This window comes from Hippoglossus hippoglossus, chromosome 3, assembly GCF_009819705.1.
Source record: "Hippoglossus hippoglossus isolate fHipHip1 chromosome 3, fHipHip1.pri, whole genome shotgun sequence".
NCBI classification, from domain to species: domain Eukaryota; kingdom Metazoa; phylum Chordata; class Actinopteri; order Pleuronectiformes; family Pleuronectidae; genus Hippoglossus; species Hippoglossus hippoglossus.
The window spans coordinates 5,362,587-5,382,460 of record NC_047153.1 but is presented as its reverse complement, the minus strand read 5'-3'; the positions used below and the strand labels follow the sequence as shown (position 1 = coordinate 5,382,460).

Here is a 19,874-nt window from a genome sequence, read left to right as displayed (position 1 = left end):
GCCGACTGTGACTTCGACGTTCTCAGACAGCTGCCTACAGCTCTGCCTTGAGACCCTTACCAGTGCGAGAAGTTTGAGAAGCTCTCTGATAAGCAGTGATGGTGATGTGAAGGACCTACCAGTCTGCAGGTCGAGACCAAAGTAGAAGAGCGCTCCGTCTCCCAGGGCACAGAGGAGGTAGTAGCTGCCTTCGAAGGTGGTCATTAGGATTGAACGAGGGATGATCTCTGAGGACACACGGACACACACACACAGTCGAGTGATTTATTGTTCCTGTACGCTGGAGTCGCAGGTTTGTGGATGAACACCCAAGTGATAAATGTCTGCAACTAAGTTTCTGTCAGAAAAATCAATCGTGGTTATTGGCCTGACTGGATGGGAACTTTTTTTGGGTTGAAAAAATGAACATTTGAATGCTGCGGGGTAAATATAAAGTCTCCTGTCTTTTCCACTTCCCAAACATGGATTTCTCTCACTGCAGAATAATCACATCGAAGCTACATTGAGCTGTGATTAAGTGCCAGCTGTTCAGCACTGCTGTTGTTCGAAATGAGACGACTTTAAAATGTTTCCATGCAAACGTGGATCAATTATTTGAAATAATGGGTCCAAAAGGGTGAAATATAAACAAATGACTGTGTTATATTAAGAAAAGCATTCAGATAAACAATTAGAACCATGTGGAAGCACTTGATTTGAAAGTTTCCTGTTCATAACCTATAAAAACTAAACTCTGCAGTCAGACTGTTCCTCCAGGGGGTTTGCAGAGTTTGTGCACCGAGTAGCTGTCAATCAAACGCACTTGAAAAATAAGTGTGACACTGCAGGAGAGAGTGTGGAGATATTCTTCATGGGTGAAGCTTTCTAATTGGAAAGTAAGAGTCCTGCCTGTGCCAGTTCACCGTGTTATGAAACTTCCAGTGTCTCCAGTGACAGCTGACTTTTTCATAAGTTTAACCGAGTAAGTCCCCTCTTACATATTTAAAAACTTTAAGCTTGAATATTGCTCAAGAGTCTAAATGGTGCACTAAATGTGTCTGGGTTTGCAGCATCGTCCATGCTCAAGTACTCAACAAGTACATACTTTAAAGTGAGGTTCTTAGCGGGATAGATAAAGATAAAATCCATTTTAGTTAGTGCTCAACTTTCATAGACTCGAATTTATATATTGGATAATTTAAGGGAATAGCTGCAGAGTCTGTCCAGTGCAAAAGGGGCAACAAACCTCAACTACCACAGCCTCCAGCTCAATTATTCACATTCATCCTTTTTTCAAGCAGCGCAACAAAAAAAAACCTTTCACGTCTGTTTCTAGACTGAGGAAAAACAGAAAACTAAATATGTTGCCCCCTAAACAAAGCTAAGCTAAAAGCCTGCTCGATGCTTGATGTTAGATTAAATTAGTATTGATCTAACTCTATGCAAGAGAGCGACTGTTGAAAAATTCCTTTATTACTGGACTGTCTGCATATAAATAAACGATTGCATTATTTTCCTAATGACAGATTTTTCAGTTTCTCCTGTTTCAACCCTCTGTCCAATTATGACGATTGTAAATTTCCCACCTTAACTGAAACAGCTTGGACAACTACTGATTAAATCAAAGGTAGAATTGATATTTTTAAACCGATCTTTACTGGCAGGACGTAGTAGCTGAATGGTGGAGGTGCGACCACATGGGAAAATCTTCCCAGAGTATTAGGTCACAGGATTCACTTTTGGGCAGCTGGTCAATTCCATGTGTGTCTCTCACCTACTCCCTGACCCAGTTTCCTGTCTCTCCTTTCTATCTAAGTAAAAGGCAAAAAACGCCAGAAAACATACATTTAATAAAGCAAATTTTTACCAGATCTTTCTTAAATCTGTATTTTTAGTCCTATTTAAGGGTGTAGGGAGGGTTGTGTGAATTTTCTCCTCATGGATAGCGTTTTTTTGATCAGCCAACAAACCATTTTTGTTCAAAAAGCAACTCTTTGGAATCAAAAATCTGAATTACTGAGATTGATGATGATGATAAAAGCCAATTTTACAGAAACACAAACGGGGTTAAATTGTAAAAATCTGTTTCCTGTCTGCTTTCGTTTTAAATCTCGTATTTTCAGTTATTTTTTTCACAGATAAAGTGCCACACATCTCTCCAGGTCTGTACTGAGCCTGTGGCTTATTGAAGGGTGAGTAACTGTGAAAAACTGAGTTTCTTTTCTGGGTTTCTCAGGTTGTGAATCTCGGCTTTCATGCCTCTGCGAAGCAGAGATATTGTGTGTGCGCTGTCGAGTTGTAGAAAGAAACTTCAAATGGGCTGACATTATCTAGTTCCACCCATCTCTCTCTACAAGTCAGGAACAGCTTTCCTTTTCTCGAGTCAGTGCTCTCTACTGCTCATTTCTCTCACCTCCTCCCAGCATTTCCTTGTGCAGGGCTGTGAAGCAGGGGAGTTTGAGCACACGGGCTGAGATGTCCGTCCAGAGACCCACGGCGCACAGCGGTGACTCGGCGCCAGCCTCCCCCAGAGGGGTGATGTCCAGGCAGGCCACCTCGTGCTCCATCTCCGTGGTGCTGAGAACAGGCATCGAGGACGTGAGAAAAAACATTAGCAAGCTGTTCCTGCACATTGTGTGAACAAGATTGTACGACAAAGCTCGACACCTGTACGTGAGATGCAAATTGAGAATTACTCCACAGTCATCTGGTGAGTTGAGCTGTAAGTTCCCACCGTTCCCAGGAGACATTTCTATTTCCTACAAGACTGTGGGAAATTTCACAGTTTCATTTCTTCCCCTCATTTAATCGAAGCTGTGACTTTAGTTCTTGAACAACAGCTCCACTTGACGAATGCGACAATGATTAACAGCAGATTCTCTGTGCCTGTTCTGTTCGAGTGCTGCAATATTTTTCTTCTGTGCAGCAATTTGTGGACAAATGGCTGCATCCATCAATACTGTGGATGTAAGAGGTTTTCTGTGAAATCTGGATCAAACAATCATATTTTGAATTGTGTGACTCATTAATCTCGATATGCATATTCTTGTGTGGAGTATTAGTAATAATACTAATTATCCTGAATATTTATGTCTGATTATAAATACGAATACATGTTATTTTAGAGTGTGACAATGTAAATTATGTCACAGACCCATTAAATTCTGGAGTGAATTCAGACAGACGGGCGAATCCAGGATTGTTTAAACTCTTTTTAACAAGGCGAGTATTTATTACCTGGAAAACACAAATTACTATCATCACATTATTTTATCCATAAATCGAGTTTCCAGGATATTTACATCAAAACATATATTGTGTAAATATAAAGTAACATAGAACCTAGAGGATTTTTATCCCGTTGGCTACTCAATAATTGATATATAATGTAAGAATAATCACTGTATGGTGTGTTGAGCTTGTACTTGCACTTTTAGGAAGTATTAGACGTAGAAGTATTTCAGCGAAGTAAACACCTTAAATCCAACTGTGACGTTCTGATATTTACTGACATCTGAGGCTTCCACACAAACCCGGCTCCTTATTGATGTAGGAACAACATTATTTCAAACACTTTGCACCTCATGAAGCTCTGGCTGCCATTTTTAGAAAGCTGTGTGCCTCTCTTAACAGGAAACAAACAAATTATTTTCATACCCTCGAGAAGTACTGTAAAAAATATTGGCTCGAGGCAGTTTTACTGTAAGAGTGACACAAACACAGTCACAAGGGTAAACCACAGCAGCAAGGTAAGTACGTTTCAGGAAAATAATACCACAAAAGTTTCTGAACAGTAAATGAATGTGTGATTAATTAGTTCTGTTGTGTATTCACGACTGTTCCCTGATGTATCGTGTTAACTTTGACAACTTGAGTTGAGTATTTGTTTCCCTGACATTAAGATTTAAGTCTCTGAAGTCGACTTTTGTTTTTTACTTTGAATTTAAGTTATAACCGGTTACTTCTACACTTTAGTCTTCATGCAAAGGGCATTTTTATTAAGGTCACAGCCCGGGGTTAATTGAAGGGATGATGATTATTCCTATTTACTCTGAAGCTTTTATAACCTCACTATCAAATTCACACAGACATGGTTGGCATTAAAAGAATAGTCCCGACGTTTAAGGGAATACATTCATTTGTTTTTGTAGAGTAAATACGCAGTTGCGGCCAAAAGCCCGTTTGTTTAGCTTGGCACAAAAACTGGCAACATGGGAGTCAGCTACTCTGACTCTCTCCAAAGGAAACAGAATTCACCAACCATCAAGTCTAAAGCTATAAAACAAAATAATTAACTGATTGTATTGTGTTTGTTCATCCGGACAGGACGGCCACCAGAGTTTGTGCTAAGCTAGGCTAACCGTTCCCTCCAGCTTCACATTTCCCATGCAGACATTAGGGTGGTTTAAAACCTCTCATCGAAGTTGAGACAAGAAAGTGAATAAGCACTTTTCTCAAAACATCAAACCATCCCTTCAAAGCATGTGCATCTCTTATTTCATTGACATCCTGAATTCTTCCGTTTTATGAGCCTGTGCCCACTGCAGCCTCAGATTTCTGCTCTTGGCGAACAGGAGTGAAACCTGATGTGGTCGTTAACTGTTGAAGCCCATCAGCCTCAAGGCTTCGACATGTTCATTCTGAGATGCTTTGCTGCTCTCTCTCACTGTTGAAGAGGTTACTCGGTTACCGTAGCCTTCCTGTCAGCGCCAACCTGTTTATATTCTTTCTCCTCTGACCTCTCTCGTCAACAAGGCATTTTTCATCCACAGAACTGTGGCTCAGAGGATGATTTTTTATTATTGGCACCATTCTGAGTAAACACTGGACTTTCATGCATGAAAATCCCAGCAGATGAGCCGTTCCAGAAATAATTTCCCCAAAAACACCTTGCCACAATCACTGGGATTCCTTTCTACATATTCTGATGTTTGGTCTGAACATTAACTGAAGCTCCGGATCTGGATCTGAATGAATTTACGCACTAAGCTGCTGTCACGTGATAAAAACTATAAAAAGGGGGTTGAATTGATCCACTACATGTATTTATATATAATGTCATAAATCAGAAGCTCCATAAATCCACAGATAAGGAGGAGTGAAGTACAGCCTGAATTTATAATGCTGCTTTCTGAAATGCACTGAAGTCCGGACATTCTCCTGAAAATATCCAGAGGAGCTGGAAGTAAATCGCAAATGTCAGTTGCTCTGGACATTCTCCAGTTTTTTCCTGCCAGCCTCCAAGTAAAATGTCCCGAGAATGACCCGGACAGTGTTCTTCGTGTGTGAAATGTGAAGACCCAATTTAGAGGACTTTTTTTATTTCAGAGTTCATGTCTGAAAACAGCTTAAGTGATCTTGACAGCTGACCTTTCCTGTGTGTGTGTGTACCTGATCTGCTTGAGCTCCCCGGCCAGGATCTGCAGGTAGTAGAGGGCCCGTCCCACGGCGAGCACCACCTGTGTGTGGTTGCAGGCGGCCACGCTGATGTTCCTGCCCTGTGGCTCCTTCCACTCGCTCGCTAATGCCTTGCTGTCCTGGAGCACCAGGCGCACAGAGCCTGACGTGATCTGCACACACACAGTTTTCCCTTTAAAGATTATTTTTGCGGAGACTGGGAGTTAAAATAAGCTTCAAAGCAAATCCCACTGTTTATATGCGAGTCTGTGCCAGGATCGTTGCTGCACTTTTTAAATGACAGAAAAGAAACTATAAATTAAAGCTCAAAGATCATTTTACCACAATTTTACAATGAAAACGAGATAAATCAATTTTCTTTTAATCCAAAAACGACCTAACAAATGATGCTTATACTAGATTCTTGAGCCCAGAGATTATGTTCAACTAGAATTACTGCCTCAAGGTTGTTCGCCTCCTCCAACAAGTCAAGCAGCAGTTGATCTCTGTCCACACACAATATACGTAGTGAGTTCTTGGCAGGAATTTAATAAAAAAAGGTCACAGGACATTATGAAGTCACGGTGAAGTTGACCTTTTAACATTTGGATGTGAATTGTCCATACTACTTCACTATTTTTCCTGTGTGCGTGAAATTCTGTCACAAGTACCACATGAATTCTTTGTTTATGACCAAAACCATTTTTTGTTTGAGGTCACAGTGAACTCCTCTAACTCTGATGGGGGGGGGGAAAAGAGTCAAATCCTCTTAAAGCATGAACAGGTTTGTATTTTAATGCTGGTTGTCATAACAACGTAAAAAAATTGTGGATGAAGGTCTAACAGTCGGCAGAATTCCCCGCAGGTTTCATCCTCATTTCAAAAAGGCAGGCCGGAACTTGAATTTAAATGAAGTGCTATATTCATCTCGACCGAGTTTAAAATACATGAAGTCCTTTTTGCGCTCTTCATATTCAAAACTGCCCCTTTCAATCATGTATGATTCCGCTGCAGCAAAGTGTCTCTTATTAAATGAAGGAAAGGCCACAGTTGAAAATTTCATTGCTATAATTAATTTTGAATGAAAAATATACGGCAATTCAGTTAATTCTAGAAGAGAAGGCTCACATCAAATGAGTGTCAATGTTAAACCAATGCATGTTCAGCTGATGAAACAAGTGTGTGCATGTGTGTTTACAAACCTGAATGAGTTGCTGGTGCGCCACGTTTCCACAGTAAAACGTCTGCTGGTTGTCCACAAAGCCGGGAAGTTCCGTTTCCTCCACTTCCTCACCACTCAGCATCAACACTCTGGGGGTAAACATGCTCTTAAAACGACATCCAGAATCGACTGTGCAGTATCTGGCATGCCGCACGGCAAACACTTACCGCGTTTGGCCCACAAAAGACAGCACCAGCATGTCATCTGTCTCTCTACCGGCCTCAGAGCGGAGCGGCCACAAACCTTGAAGGGAATACCGGCAAAAAATATTGTGTTAGAAAGAAATGACGCTTTCTCCATCATTCTGGAGGGTAAAAGAAATACAATATCCAGCAAGCACCCAATTCGATCTTTAACTATTACATCTGTCAAATGTTAACATGTTGGAAGATGTACAGGTTGCAGGGCCCCCTCGGAGAGCCATTGATTGGCTGAGTGAATAATTGCCTCTCATCAAGAGGCCAGGGGAGAAGGCAGCGTCTGAGACTTTTAGGGCAGAACTGGTCAATAAAAAGCTGAAGCCTAACAAGTGCGAGAAGACCTGAACTGGCCTGTGTGTCTCATTTAAGCACCGCAGAACCACCAAGGGAGCAGGACCTAATTTTCAGGGATTAAGACGTGTCTGCCGTCATTAAAATGGATGGATTTCTTCAACTTGGCAGCTCACTCGTGCAGACATAGCAGCACTCGTTGTTTTACACACCTAACCTCGGTGATACCGAGCCGCGCTCACGCCGAGCTTAGATGAACAAAAGCTGGTGTCTTGGCCAGGCGACAGAAACAGATGTGTGGGTTGAAGTGGCTCTGCTGTCAAGTCAGCAGAGGATTAAGGTCCAGATAAAGTCAAGACTTGAGAGAGGGGTGAAGAGACACAGGCGCACACGTACAGAGCACACAAACCTTTGATTCCCGGCAGGTCAATGCTGGCATGCTCATGAATCCCAATGCCGTTGCGGATAATCCGAAGAGAGCCCTCCTTGAATGCACCTGAGCATGTCACCAGCTAAAAGCAGCAAAGAGAGACACAAAGACGTGAAGTGAGACACGAGGAGACAGATTTCTCTCCTTTTCAAAGAATATTATGAGGATTATCCTGTTGTTCTCTTCAACATGTTTTCATTCTTAATTCTACTCCTTTATGTTATACAACCATATTTTGTAATTTTTTCCCACCGTTAAAATCTGTGGCAATAACGTACAAAATGATGACCACTAATTGCTGATATGAATTTGGCAAGTGTTTTGTCAATAAAACTAAATGCATGCTATGATTTTCAAAATGTCAAATGTCAGTGAGGCAATCAACTGAAATTCAAACTGCATAATTAGTTTTCAAATCATATTGATGCTGAATGGGCCTCACATTTCAGAAATTGGAAAAAGGGAATATTTACATTTTGTGTCTGAAAATCATTTCTGCTCCAGTTAGTATTTAAGAAATACTTGACAGTGTTTCCCCTAGGTTTACAGCTTTTGGGGGGGGGGGGGGGGGGGGGTGCAGACACGGACACAAAAACTTAAAGGAATCATGATGTTCATGTGTTTCTCAGTGTGTGTGCGCGCACACGTGTCTGTGTGTGCGTGTGTGCGCATCGGGATGGAACTCCGCCGTGCGCGATACAGAGAGCAGAGGAGAAATCTAAACGCGCGACCATGTAGAGACAGAAATGACATGCCGTCGTGTAAATAAGATAAATAACATAAGGCCATTTAGTTTGTTTAATAAAAGAGCAAGCTATAGACCTGTTTTATAGGAAAGGTAACCTTAAATGACTTATGTTGAGATCTGGCGCTATATTAAAAAAAGGGGCTCCCCCTAATATAATGGTAGGGGAAACACTGCTTGAAATATTCAGGTTCAGTGGTGGTTGTAGTTGTAAACAGAGTAGAGAATAGTGCTCCCAGTTCTAGACGAAGATGTGATGGAACGTACAAGTTATGGTAGAAGTACCAGTCAGCGTCACAGCAGTGAGTGTTACTAGCTGCTGTTGTACCGATTTAAGAATCAGTATCAGTTTATAATAGAGCTCGAGTGAGATTGCCAACACAAACATGACAACAGAGTCAGGATCCAACACCCTGAAGGTAAATAATCCTGCCGTCTGTTCAGTCTGACTGGAGAGCACCAGAATGTGAATTTATTCATTCAGCCATGGAACACTAACAGGATTAATACCACAGCCCATAATAATCTCAGCCCCTACCACCTGCCACCCAACACCTTCTTCCTAATGGAAATAACCATTGCAAACCTGGCAACCCACGTTCAGTCCCCCCCGAGCGTGTTTGCAAATGAACTCACACACTCTGTTTGACTGAGCGTAGGTTCATAAACCCCGATTTGTGTGTGAATACAATATTTTTCTCCTTTGACTCTCGCACTAAATCCGAGGTTATATTATTTTGCCCCGCAGCCAATGCCTCAATCCTCAACTGTCTTGGAATGAGTCTGCACCAATTAACCAGGTCAAATGCTCCGTGGGATTTTCAGCAAATAGCAAAATTGAAACAATTGTGCTTGGATTTAGAGGATATGTGGATGAATACAGTCAGTGACTGAATATGTGCTGGGCTGTACCCAGAGTCTGGCTGAGTGCTCCAGTGGACCGCTGCCTCTGGAACCACATCAAGCACCCGGAGGCCTGGTCTCAAACACCTGCCAACAAAACCCTCTGTACTGCATCCCTCCATACTTCACTGTAACATCTCCAGCTGCCTCAGTGATTCGACACAAAGGAGCACAAGCGCAAGTGTTTGTTTGGTTTTTTTTAGGGTAAAACTAGGAGATTTCTGCATCTATTTGTCAAAGAACGAGCCAAAAAAAAAACCAAAGGACTCAATCAGCAGCTGGTTGAAATGAACACAGAAAGAATCAGGTTTGGATATTACGGAGAAAAGAGAGATTATATTTTTAACCTTTTGTAGTAGATTGTGTCTTCATGTTGCCTTTTAACATTCAGTTATGAATCACATCATATTCAGAATACAAAGTGTGCGATAACTGCTGAAGGTAAACAAACTGAAGTACACACAAGTGCCACAGATGATGAGTTGTTAGCATACAGGCAGACGGGGGGAACGGCCGAGGAGGAGGAGAGGTCTTCACTGTCACTTTTAGAGGGTGTAAATATTATTAGAGGAAATGATAGGCACAGCAATCTGCCTCTTTGTAATGGAACAAGAAAGACAATTTAGCTTTGTGTACTCCAGATGCATTTTAACAACCAGGTATGACTGCAGTCCAGCTAAATCATACCGAGACACAACTGGGATACCAGGTGCATGTAAATGGAAACTGGTAACAAAGGAATTAGAGCAGACAAAGGAAGAAGATGCTGACAAGAGGAAAACACAGAGGAGGACTGACCACAAGCCGCACCGTGTACTCAGTGACTGTAAAGAAGGTTTTCTGTATTCACCGTGTCGTGCCTACCTCTTCTGGTGAATACCTCAAGAAACCTTCTACTCTGATTGATTTCAGTGTAAAACTGTAATGTTTCTGTGAAGTTAAAGACAAATACAGGATTTAGTTTTTTACCTGACCCTGGCCTTGCCTCTCCAAGTCCACAACACACATGTCAACGATGGGCCCCAAGTTAGTGAACGTCTCCATCACCGCCACATACGAGCCCTGGTCGTTGCTGTCGACGTTGAGCTGAAGAGAAACAAACAGATTCAGACCAATGACCACTTGTCTTTTGTCCTCCATGAAGGAAGTTATGTTATCATCCGTTGGTCAGTAGGATTACACAAACACCGCTGGACGGATTACAATGAAACAGGAAGCTTGTTATATGGGTCAGAGAATTATCCTTTGAATCTTTGTGTGGCAATTTTAAAAAGTGATTGCTTTTGTTAGACTTGTTTCTGTTCATCGACATGTTTCCTGTTTTTATGGAATTTCAGCAGCTCACAGTATAAAGTTAAGTGCTAAACTTCCCCAGGTATAAAAAAAAAAAACAAAGTTTAGGTCACCAGACCCTGACATTATATAAATTTAATAGAAAACAGCTTCATAGATGCTTTTTTTCAGGGAATAAGAAATTTGTTTACCTCCAACATCTTTCCTGCAGCAGTGGAAGTAAATTAAGCCTCGGAAGTTTGCTACCAATTCCTATAGGTGTCCCAACTTTTGATTAATTACAAACCCTCTGTCTGTGCAAAGGCGGTGTGCGAAACCGTGTGACTACACCCGCTGATGCATTATTAGGACAATAGTGCACTGCAGGGAGTAGTGGTGTTTATTTCTATCAGAGGAGTAAGAAAGGGGCAATAACAAAGGAAGTGGTCAAAAGTTCATCCTACAGCAACATAATGACCAGAAACAATCGAGAGTGTGGCCTCACTTGATGGAGGAGCAGCACAGAGTCCAGGCTGAGACTCCATACAGCTGGTTTGGGATGAATAGGACAGAGGGTTTGTAAACTTATCAGAGTTAGAGCGAGATTTATAAACAATATTGGGTTTCTACTGTGGAGGGAAGGTCAGGAGTGTGTGTTTGGCTTCTGGACAGGTAAAAATGTTTTAATTAAATTTAGTTTAACAAGATGTTTATTTGTTCTATGCATTAATTACAGAGACGATCAAACATGTACATTTATATAACAGAGGGAAAATGTAGGTGATTCTACAACTTCTGACCAGTAGTACACTTCCCAAAACCCGAAAACATACCTTTGTATTTACAGCTGGTTTAAATTCATGAACATAATAACTACTTACCTTCACTAACTGTGAGTCGCCCAGTCTGGAGCCGACGAACACCACCCCGTTGTCCAAGTAGGTCAAACACTCAGCAATAGACGTCTGTCAATGGAGAGGGACATAAGACATTTTAGTCTCTTAGGTCATGTCCACAGTGGAGCACCAACTAATTATCATTTCGTTTTTGATCAATACTCCAATTATTTTATGAGTAATCATTTATTTTGTCAATTTTCCAACATGAGACATGACATTTCCTCAGTTTGTCTAATCAGCAGTTCATCATCATAGTTAACTCACTGTCATGCGAAACAATAAAAGCAGCAAATTCTCACACTTACTAAAAGTTAAGTTAAGTTTTTATATTGCAGACTTTGTGTAAAAACAATTAATGTGAACAAACTACAAATAACCAATTTATATAATAGATTAATTGTTTCAACGAGTTTTTGCTTCCTTTCCTACACAACTGTTTTGTTTTCACTGTTGGCAAAATAAAATGAACAATTATGAAACATCACTTTAAGATGTGGTAATTTCAGATGAGATTTGTTTTGTTAGTTTTTGACCTTTAAAACAAACTAATTATTAATCGAGAATAATTGTCAGGTTGTTAGTAAATGAAAATAATGATTATTTGCAGAGCAGCTTGTGTCTGACAGCGAGAAGAGAAAGGTCACTGAGAACAAATGTGTTCAGTATGTTGAAAGACAAATGACGGTGAAGGCAGATAATGGTATTGATGAACATTTGTTGTTTGCAGAATGGAAGAGAGGGAACAGTAGAAAACATGTGTTCAAATTGCAGGTTCGAGCATTTGAAGGTTTTATCTGAAAAACAGACAGAACTCTGTTGTAGATGATCTTACACAATCTACACCACTATTCATATAGAACAAAGAATCTTTCTGTCAACGACTTTAATGAAGAGCTACTGCTACCTGTTGACATTTAGAATGATTTTAAAAGCTCTGACTCGACAGAACTACTCTGCTCGACTGTTGCCTTGCTCCCGCATCACTCTACAGACTATCAATGAAAGCATTTTACCTTTTTAAACTCCTTGACTCGACTAAATCAACTTTAAAAGGGATAGGTGACACACTGGCAAGCGAGCAACAAAGAGGTGGGATCATTTCTCCTCATGCAGACTGATCCATTATCTCCTGTCGGGTCCATAAACCATTAAAAAGTCAATCGTAACAAAGTGGGGACTGAGAGAAAAAAGGCAGCAGGGGAGGAAAATATTCAAACAACACAAAGGGAAGTTGAGGTGGAGAGCGAAGACAGGAGAAAAGACAAGAGGACAGGCAGGTGAACAGAGTGAAGACAGGCAGAGATACAGAGATACAGAGAAAACGATAAATAAAGCACCTCTCCGAGAAGCTCCACATGCAAGTCTTTGAGCGCCACTGTGCCGTCCATGAGTTCCTCCTTTTCCAGCAGCAGCATGAACAGACGTCCCTCCATGTCCCCGAGCAGGTAGCGCGAGCCGTTGGGGTCCACTCGGTTGTGACAGACGATGGTGCTTTGCTGAAATGGAGACAGGGACACATGCAGAACGTTCAAAAGCCTGCAAAACCTGCACAAATTAAATCAGTGCCAAGATGGGGCTCACCTCGTGCTTTATCTGAGTACTGTATGAAAACATCAACGTATAGTATAGCCACAGGGACCTTTCTTCACTACGCTTGCTTTATCATCTGTCATTATGAAGGAGAACAGTGAGGAGTTTCCCCTAGGCAAAACTTTAAACTACAGACTCTTCAAACTTTGCCTGACGAGAGAAGCAAGGATTAAATAAGGCAGGAACGCGGGTACGCTACAAAAGGATGAATATGAAGCTTAATACATAAAGAAAAGGATTCCACACGTCCGGGAACATTTTCCATTATAAGTTGAAAGTCGATTACAAATGTAAATGTGACACACGGGGGGCATTAATATTGAAAGATTTAGCACAATAGTAGGAGTTGGAGCGTGACTTATACAAAATTGTTGGAGCTGAAACATATTTTGATATTTAAATATTTAAAAAATTATACACTGGCAGATTTGTTTTAATAATGTAAAGCATATTAAAAAGGATCCATTAAACATGGAAATTAAACATCACACGTGACCAAGATGTGCGCAGATGGAGGATAAATAATTCAATAATAACCGTTTAAAAATTATCTATATTTGGTTGCATTTGTGTTTTCTTTATATTTATAATAAAGATTAGATTGTGGTTTAATTGTAAAGTATCAAGCCTCGATTACATTTCTACTTGTGATACATAACTTGTCTTATAAAACGTTTCCCATGAACAGAACTCTCAGCTTTAATCCAAGTTAACACTTTAACTTGTTAGATGCTTTTGACTGGAGCCTCCTGTCTCCACTATCACAACTAGATAAGTTGCTGTTCAGGCTGGAATAGAAATCATGATTGGAATTGTCATCAAAATCACAATGTGTGACTGAGCCTGCTCTACTCTTCCTCCAAAGGAAGGTGTTGTTATTGTCATTGTCTACTGTACAAGCGGAGTCAATTTCTCACTTGATCGAACCTTTACAAGAATCATTTCTTTTACAATCCTCCTGCCTGTTGTGTTGCTTATATTTTTTTTATCCACTTTTACTGTCACAGCTTCAAAAACCCTCTTGCAATCCTGTCAACTGAAAGGCAGGCAATTAGCGTGTTTGATTCTGCGAGTGAAAATAGTTTGCCGAACCAACATAGACCAATTTACAGAAAAGTATAATATGAGCTCACACACATTAAGTAAAGCTCCACAACTTCTTTGGAGTCACATTCATTTTTCACTTCTGAGCTTGAAAGGGAAAATGTAATAATTAGTTGTCAAAAAATGTTGTTATATATCAAAAGAAGCGTCTGTGTCTTCACTAAAAGTGTGCCTCCGCACACACTGAATACTAATGGAAAATTAGGTGCGAAAGAAAGTCCAAAATAAAAACGTCAGCTTCATTTAGAATGGATGATTCCATTAGTCACGTAGCAGAAGCTCCACTACCTCTTCCCTCTAACGTCTAATGAGTAATGGTGGGCGATGCGACGATGGAAACAGAGTTGTAACAGAGACAAGACAGCTTGCAAGACAATTGAGTTAGATAATCAGGGAGGGCGGTTTGGAGACAGGACTGATCAACAGCACACAGATATGAGCCGCTGCTCAGGATGAGATAACTCGAGGCTTGGATGCATTTCAAGCTACACTTAAGGTGCATCTTTTATTTCTGATATCGGTGTCTCTGTGAGGACAACTTTGTGGTGCAGCTAAACAACACTCCGTGCAACTTGCATATTTAAAATGTAATTTTTGAGATTTTAGAGATTACCTCTTACTTGTACTGCGACAAAATGACTACTTTACTTCCTTGTTACTTAAAAACTATTATAATACTAAATAAAGGAAGAAAAAGAAGATTCTGTTAATTGTGATAAAAAAACCTTGGATGGATATTAAATATGAAAGTCGAGACATTTAAATTACAAAAGGGAAAACAAGCTCTAAACATTTGATTGTGACATTTCTGCAGCGAACAACATAACTGACAGCCATTCAGGTACAAACAATAAAGGCCTTCAATAGTGAGCATACCTCTGCCGAAGCACAACAGTCCTCTTAAATTCAATCAAGCTGCACAAAACTTCATATCACTGCATATCACCCATATCACATCTTTCCACCTAGTTTTGTGCTAATCCATCCAGGAGTTATTTACGGAATCTTGCTTACAAATAATAAACCATACAAACCAACCAATAAACAAAAGGACAGGGGGGGGGGGGGGGGGAACCATCTCCTTGGCAGAAGTAATGAGCGCCAACATTAACGTGTATCAAACACTTTATAAAACAAGTACTTCATACCTCAGTTTAAATATGGGACACATAATTATTTCAGCATGAAGTATCTCATTCTCATGCTTTTTATCTACAGCAGGTGGATGAGTGAACATTTTCATGTGGTACTGAGTCAGAGTTTTAATAGAAATCATAAAAAAAAATCTGATTGCATCCCCTAATCGTCAAGTTAATCAGAAAAAGCTCATGTTGAATGAACACGGATCAATGACCCTTTATCGGTCTGACAAGTTAGTTATCAACAAAGTCATTAACTCTCACAGAGACATTTTCATCATGAAGACAGATCAAAACTGTGCAACACTTACTTAGAAGCTGCTACAGCCAAATAACTTCAAGTAAAATTACTCCTTTCTTTTCCAACATTTGGCAGAAAAGTGCAGCGAGTGAGTGTGAGAAAATATTCTCTAATTATAGAAGCAGGATGATGCTTCGAGCTTTGTTGAATGTGCACGACAGCACAGACTGCAACTTCATCTTGATAACGCTAAAAGCAGCGGTGTATCGGGAGATTAAGTCATCATCACAGCAGTTATAAACCTTCCTTTAAATCCAATTTCAACATCAAACACAAGATTCATGACCAAAAAAAACAACGTACACGTGCACCTCAGGGTCTCGTAAATGCAGCAAAACATCCTTTTTAACTCGACACAATTTTTGCCGGAGCCTCTACTACCCACTTAACATGAGTGAATTTTACCCGTCAAACAGAGACAGTCCAATTATGATGGGTTTACGTGTGTGTGTGTGTCTGACAACACAGATAAGAGGAGAAACCTATGACGCTAAATTTCATCAACCTTGCAGGAGAATTTTCTAACTTGTTTTGTGTCCTTTGTACAAAAAGGTTAGTTGTTGGGCTGAGACACACCCTTCAATCATCTTGTGTCTTTATACTTTACATGATTGGGGGGGGGGGGGGGGGGGGCGCTACAGATCTGGTGTTTAATTGAACTCTAATTTCCAAAGTAACGGCTCCCGTAACGCGAATATACGCTGTAACATACTGGAAAGAAATTAAATGAAAACATTTAAAAGGATTTTTACATAACACATAAATGTTATAATCTCAAAAAAAGAGAGCAAAAGCTTTTATGTGATGTCTTTACCTTGATAGTAGGAGGAGCGATGGCCAAGTATTTGTCTCCGTTGTGGTAGGTGATGGATTCCTGTCCTATGATTATAGCTCCACCAAATGGCTCTGGCACTAAAATACAAGCACATAAACAAGAGTGTGAAAAAATGCTGAATCTGCACAATTTCGGGATTTAAACAGTTTGTGGATTTTAAACAGGCTGATGTTTAAGTATGGCTGCAACTAATAACGTTCTATTACCATATGTTACAGCTTTATTATCTACCTCTGGGTTGTTAATTGATCAATTACTCACCAACTGCCTTCGCTCCACCTTGCTGAGGCGCTTTTTTATTTCCTAAATGTTTAAAAACCCAGAAGGTTCTGAGAGGAAAAATCTGTACTATACTAATTTAATCTATACTAAGTGTTGAATATACAGATATGGCATTTTCTATTGGGAAGGGCTGTTAAGCCAGAAAGCATTTGTAATAGGCCTATATTCTGAATACATAATCTACTGAAATCCATATAAAAACTAGATGACAAAAACGTGACTGCAGTACTTTCTGTGCTACTAATTTCTAATTGTTGACTTTAGTTATTATACAGTATAAGCACCGATTACCTGGGATGACCATTGACGCCTCAGCCTCCACATTCTCCTGTTTCCAGGGGCCCTTGTTGAACTCCTTCTCCCTCAGAGAGACCTCATAGGTCTTCACATGGCGTCCCTGGGGGTCCTACAGTACACAACAGGTTACAACGTTAAGGCAGGAGAATAAACAAAATTAAGTCGTCGTCATCCTCATCATCATTCAACTGATTCCACACATAATACAACATATCGAATTTACAAACACCAAACACACACTCCTACTTCCATGTACTTCTCCCCTCCTGTACCTGGTAGATGAAGCAGACAGTTGGAGCCTGGCAGCCGTACAGGAAGTGCACATCGATGACCTGCAGCTCCTCCAGTCTGATGTTAAAGGCCTTGAGCTCGCGGTTGTCCCGGTCCAGTGGGATCACCTTAAACAGCCCGTCGTAAAGCCGCAGACCAATCATGCGGCATTCTGGGTCGACAATTCCGATGATGCCGGTCTCAGAGGGACGTCCAATACGATCCTGATAAAATTAGCATTTGGTTTAGAAATGTTTTATGGCAGCAGTGTACTGTACTTCACAAAAAAAAAGAATATGTCACATCTGGTGTGTCATCAGACTGCTGTTGAATAAAGTGAAGGTACAAAATCGATTTCATGTTTTATACTCAAAACTGAGACCTGAGAATTCCACTGATGAACATGAACGAAACACTGGTGTATTTAACAAGTTTAATGATGGAAATTCACAATATACTCTCCTCTTTATATGATCTAAAGGCAAATCCCCTGAAATCCATGTGTTTGTTGATTAAATATTACAGTACAGTGTATCTTGTTTTGCGGTCCTACCCACCTGGACATTTCCGTGGGCACGTGTGATGATATCAATGCTGTCCCCGTTCTGCTTGTATTCGAGGATGCAGGCGTTGTACTTGGATGTGAGAATGAACAGCAGGTCTTTGCTTTCACCCTGAACAAATAAAAAAAAAAGACACTGAAGTCGTCAAAGAGCAAACATCCATCAGCCTTATTTTATTTTAATCAACAGAGTTGAACAGGCTGCAGCAGTGACATTGATTATATGATCAATCTCAGCCAGCCTAAATTGAAGAGACAGATCTTAACAGTGTATGAATCCACCTGTCTGCCCTAAACCAACTATATTATGGGATGATTGTCATTTTCTTCATAATTCTCTGTTATTTGCTTTATTTCAAATTTAATTAAACAGAAACCAGGATTATCGACTTGAACAAATTGAGAAACATTCCACTTAGTTATTGATTATACACACATATATACTCAAAATGCCTACCTTGGGCCGGAAGAGCTCCATAACAGCAATCTTTCCATACATGCCCACTTCCTTGACGGGCCTCAGCCCCTCTGGTGTGACCACATAGATCTCCAACCGTGTGTTTTTGGCTATGAGCAGATTGAGATCTTCTGCAGAGGTGAAGTGACCTGAAAACATCAACATTTAGTGTTTATTAATCAAAATGAGAAAAAAAGAGGATGATGACTTTAATCGATTTATCATAAAATCACATCACAAACTACTTGTTTTTGGTTTTAAAAAAAACATTCAATAGAAATAAGTATTGTGTGGAACAGAGTAAACCAAGAAATTGTTCCCATTTTAGAAAATCGCCAGCAAATAGCATTTTTGTTGATAAATAAACTATTTGTCATGACCACATAGGTTCAATTCATTCAGCCACAATAATAAAACGCACTACTTTTAAATCAGAGTATTAGAATACTAATACTACTAATACTAAAAAACTAAAAAACAACACGATGGTCAATCAGGTGTATAAAAAAATACATTTCAGTCATTTATTAGTCTGTTTTTTTGCTGTTATTAAAACAAAATGTTGATTTAAGACATCATCTGTAGATCTTGGATTCATCAGTATGATCTGAAGAAGAGTGGAGAGAAGCCAGAGAAGCCTTTTCACAGATATGGGAACAGACAGAGGTCATCTTATCATAATATTATCACAATATCAAGGACAAATTAAGGTTTATACAGATGCTAAAGGTTAATTCATACTGTTTGTGCAATGCAAATTCCATATTGTACTCATATATCCTGATGAGTACCTCAATCTACACTAACCCATGTTTTCTCATAAGCTCTTCCTGTATTGTATGCAAATCTCAACCTATAGATTAAGCGGTAGCTAAAGATGTGAAATACATGTATTGTAAACAGTACAATAGCAGATGTACACAGTGTCTATGATATAGAAATACTCAGGTTAAGTACAAGTACCTCAGACGTGTGTTCAGGTGTGACACTAGTGTTGAAATGTGTAGTTACACGTGCACATGGAAGTGAATGCAACGGGAACGAACATGTAACTCGTGTGCTTTTGGTTTATTAACGGTGTCAACACCTGCTTTTACATTTCCTCTATTTCCTGGCCCGTTACATCAAAGGACACTTAGCTTGCTTATTATTGTTCCAACACGTGCACGTGTCACAGTTTAATGTAAATAACGTGTTATTGGATAATAATGATTATGGGAAACGCTCCTTTGATCTGTGGTGGGACAACCAGTTCAACCCGACACCAGCTACACACCGAACCCGGGACAACGGCTGCTCGGCCTCGGGAACACAAACACACGACCGGGACGCGTCGGTGTCGCGGCCCGCGCACGGTAAACCCGCGGCTAACGTCTCAAGCAAACATTTGAGTTAGCAAAACAAAGGCTAGCTGCGGCTACGGGCCTGTCCGGAGCAGGGGACGCGTAGCGCGGGAGCTCGGCGGCTAACACACAGGTGGCGAACAGGGCTGCGGGAAAAACACTCAACGCTCGGCGGGTATTTACCGGTGATGCAGGCGTTCACCGCCGTGGGTTTCTGCGCTGTTACCACGTAGTTGTACGACATTTTCCCAAACAACACAAGACGAACACCGGAGAAGTGTTTTGATCTCACACGAGTGACAAAATCATTGATAATAACACTCCCGGAAGTAGTTAGCTGTTGGTGCGAGCACGGA

At 40.5% G+C, this 19,874-nt stretch overlaps 1 protein-coding gene across 1 annotated transcript in view; it reads right to left on the bottom strand.

Annotated features, from left to right (window-relative positions):
* The window catches only part of ddb1 (damage-specific DNA binding protein 1), a 38,733-nt gene extending 18,859 nt beyond the window's left edge, over positions 1–19,874 (bottom strand). The window contains exons 1-15 of the mRNA XM_034580112.1: positions 19,702–19,874; positions 18,176–18,324; positions 17,714–17,830; positions 17,159–17,380; positions 16,881–16,995; positions 16,287–16,384; positions 12,676–12,834; positions 11,321–11,404; positions 10,137–10,253; positions 7,499–7,601; positions 6,766–6,841; positions 6,579–6,687; positions 5,371–5,549; positions 2,393–2,556; positions 120–227 (exon numbers count right to left, since the gene is read on the bottom strand). Of these exons, the coding sequence (XP_034436003.1) occupies positions 120–227; positions 2,393–2,556; positions 5,371–5,549; positions 6,579–6,687; positions 6,766–6,841; positions 7,499–7,601; positions 10,137–10,253; positions 11,321–11,404; positions 12,676–12,834; positions 16,287–16,384; positions 16,881–16,995; positions 17,159–17,380; positions 17,714–17,830; positions 18,176–18,324; positions 19,702–19,762 (1,861 nt within the window). The 5' untranslated portion in view covers positions 19,763–19,874. The remainder of the gene's footprint in view (positions 1–119; positions 228–2,392; positions 2,557–5,370; positions 5,550–6,578; positions 6,688–6,765; positions 6,842–7,498; positions 7,602–10,136; positions 10,254–11,320; positions 11,405–12,675; positions 12,835–16,286; positions 16,385–16,880; positions 16,996–17,158; positions 17,381–17,713; positions 17,831–18,175; positions 18,325–19,701) is intronic.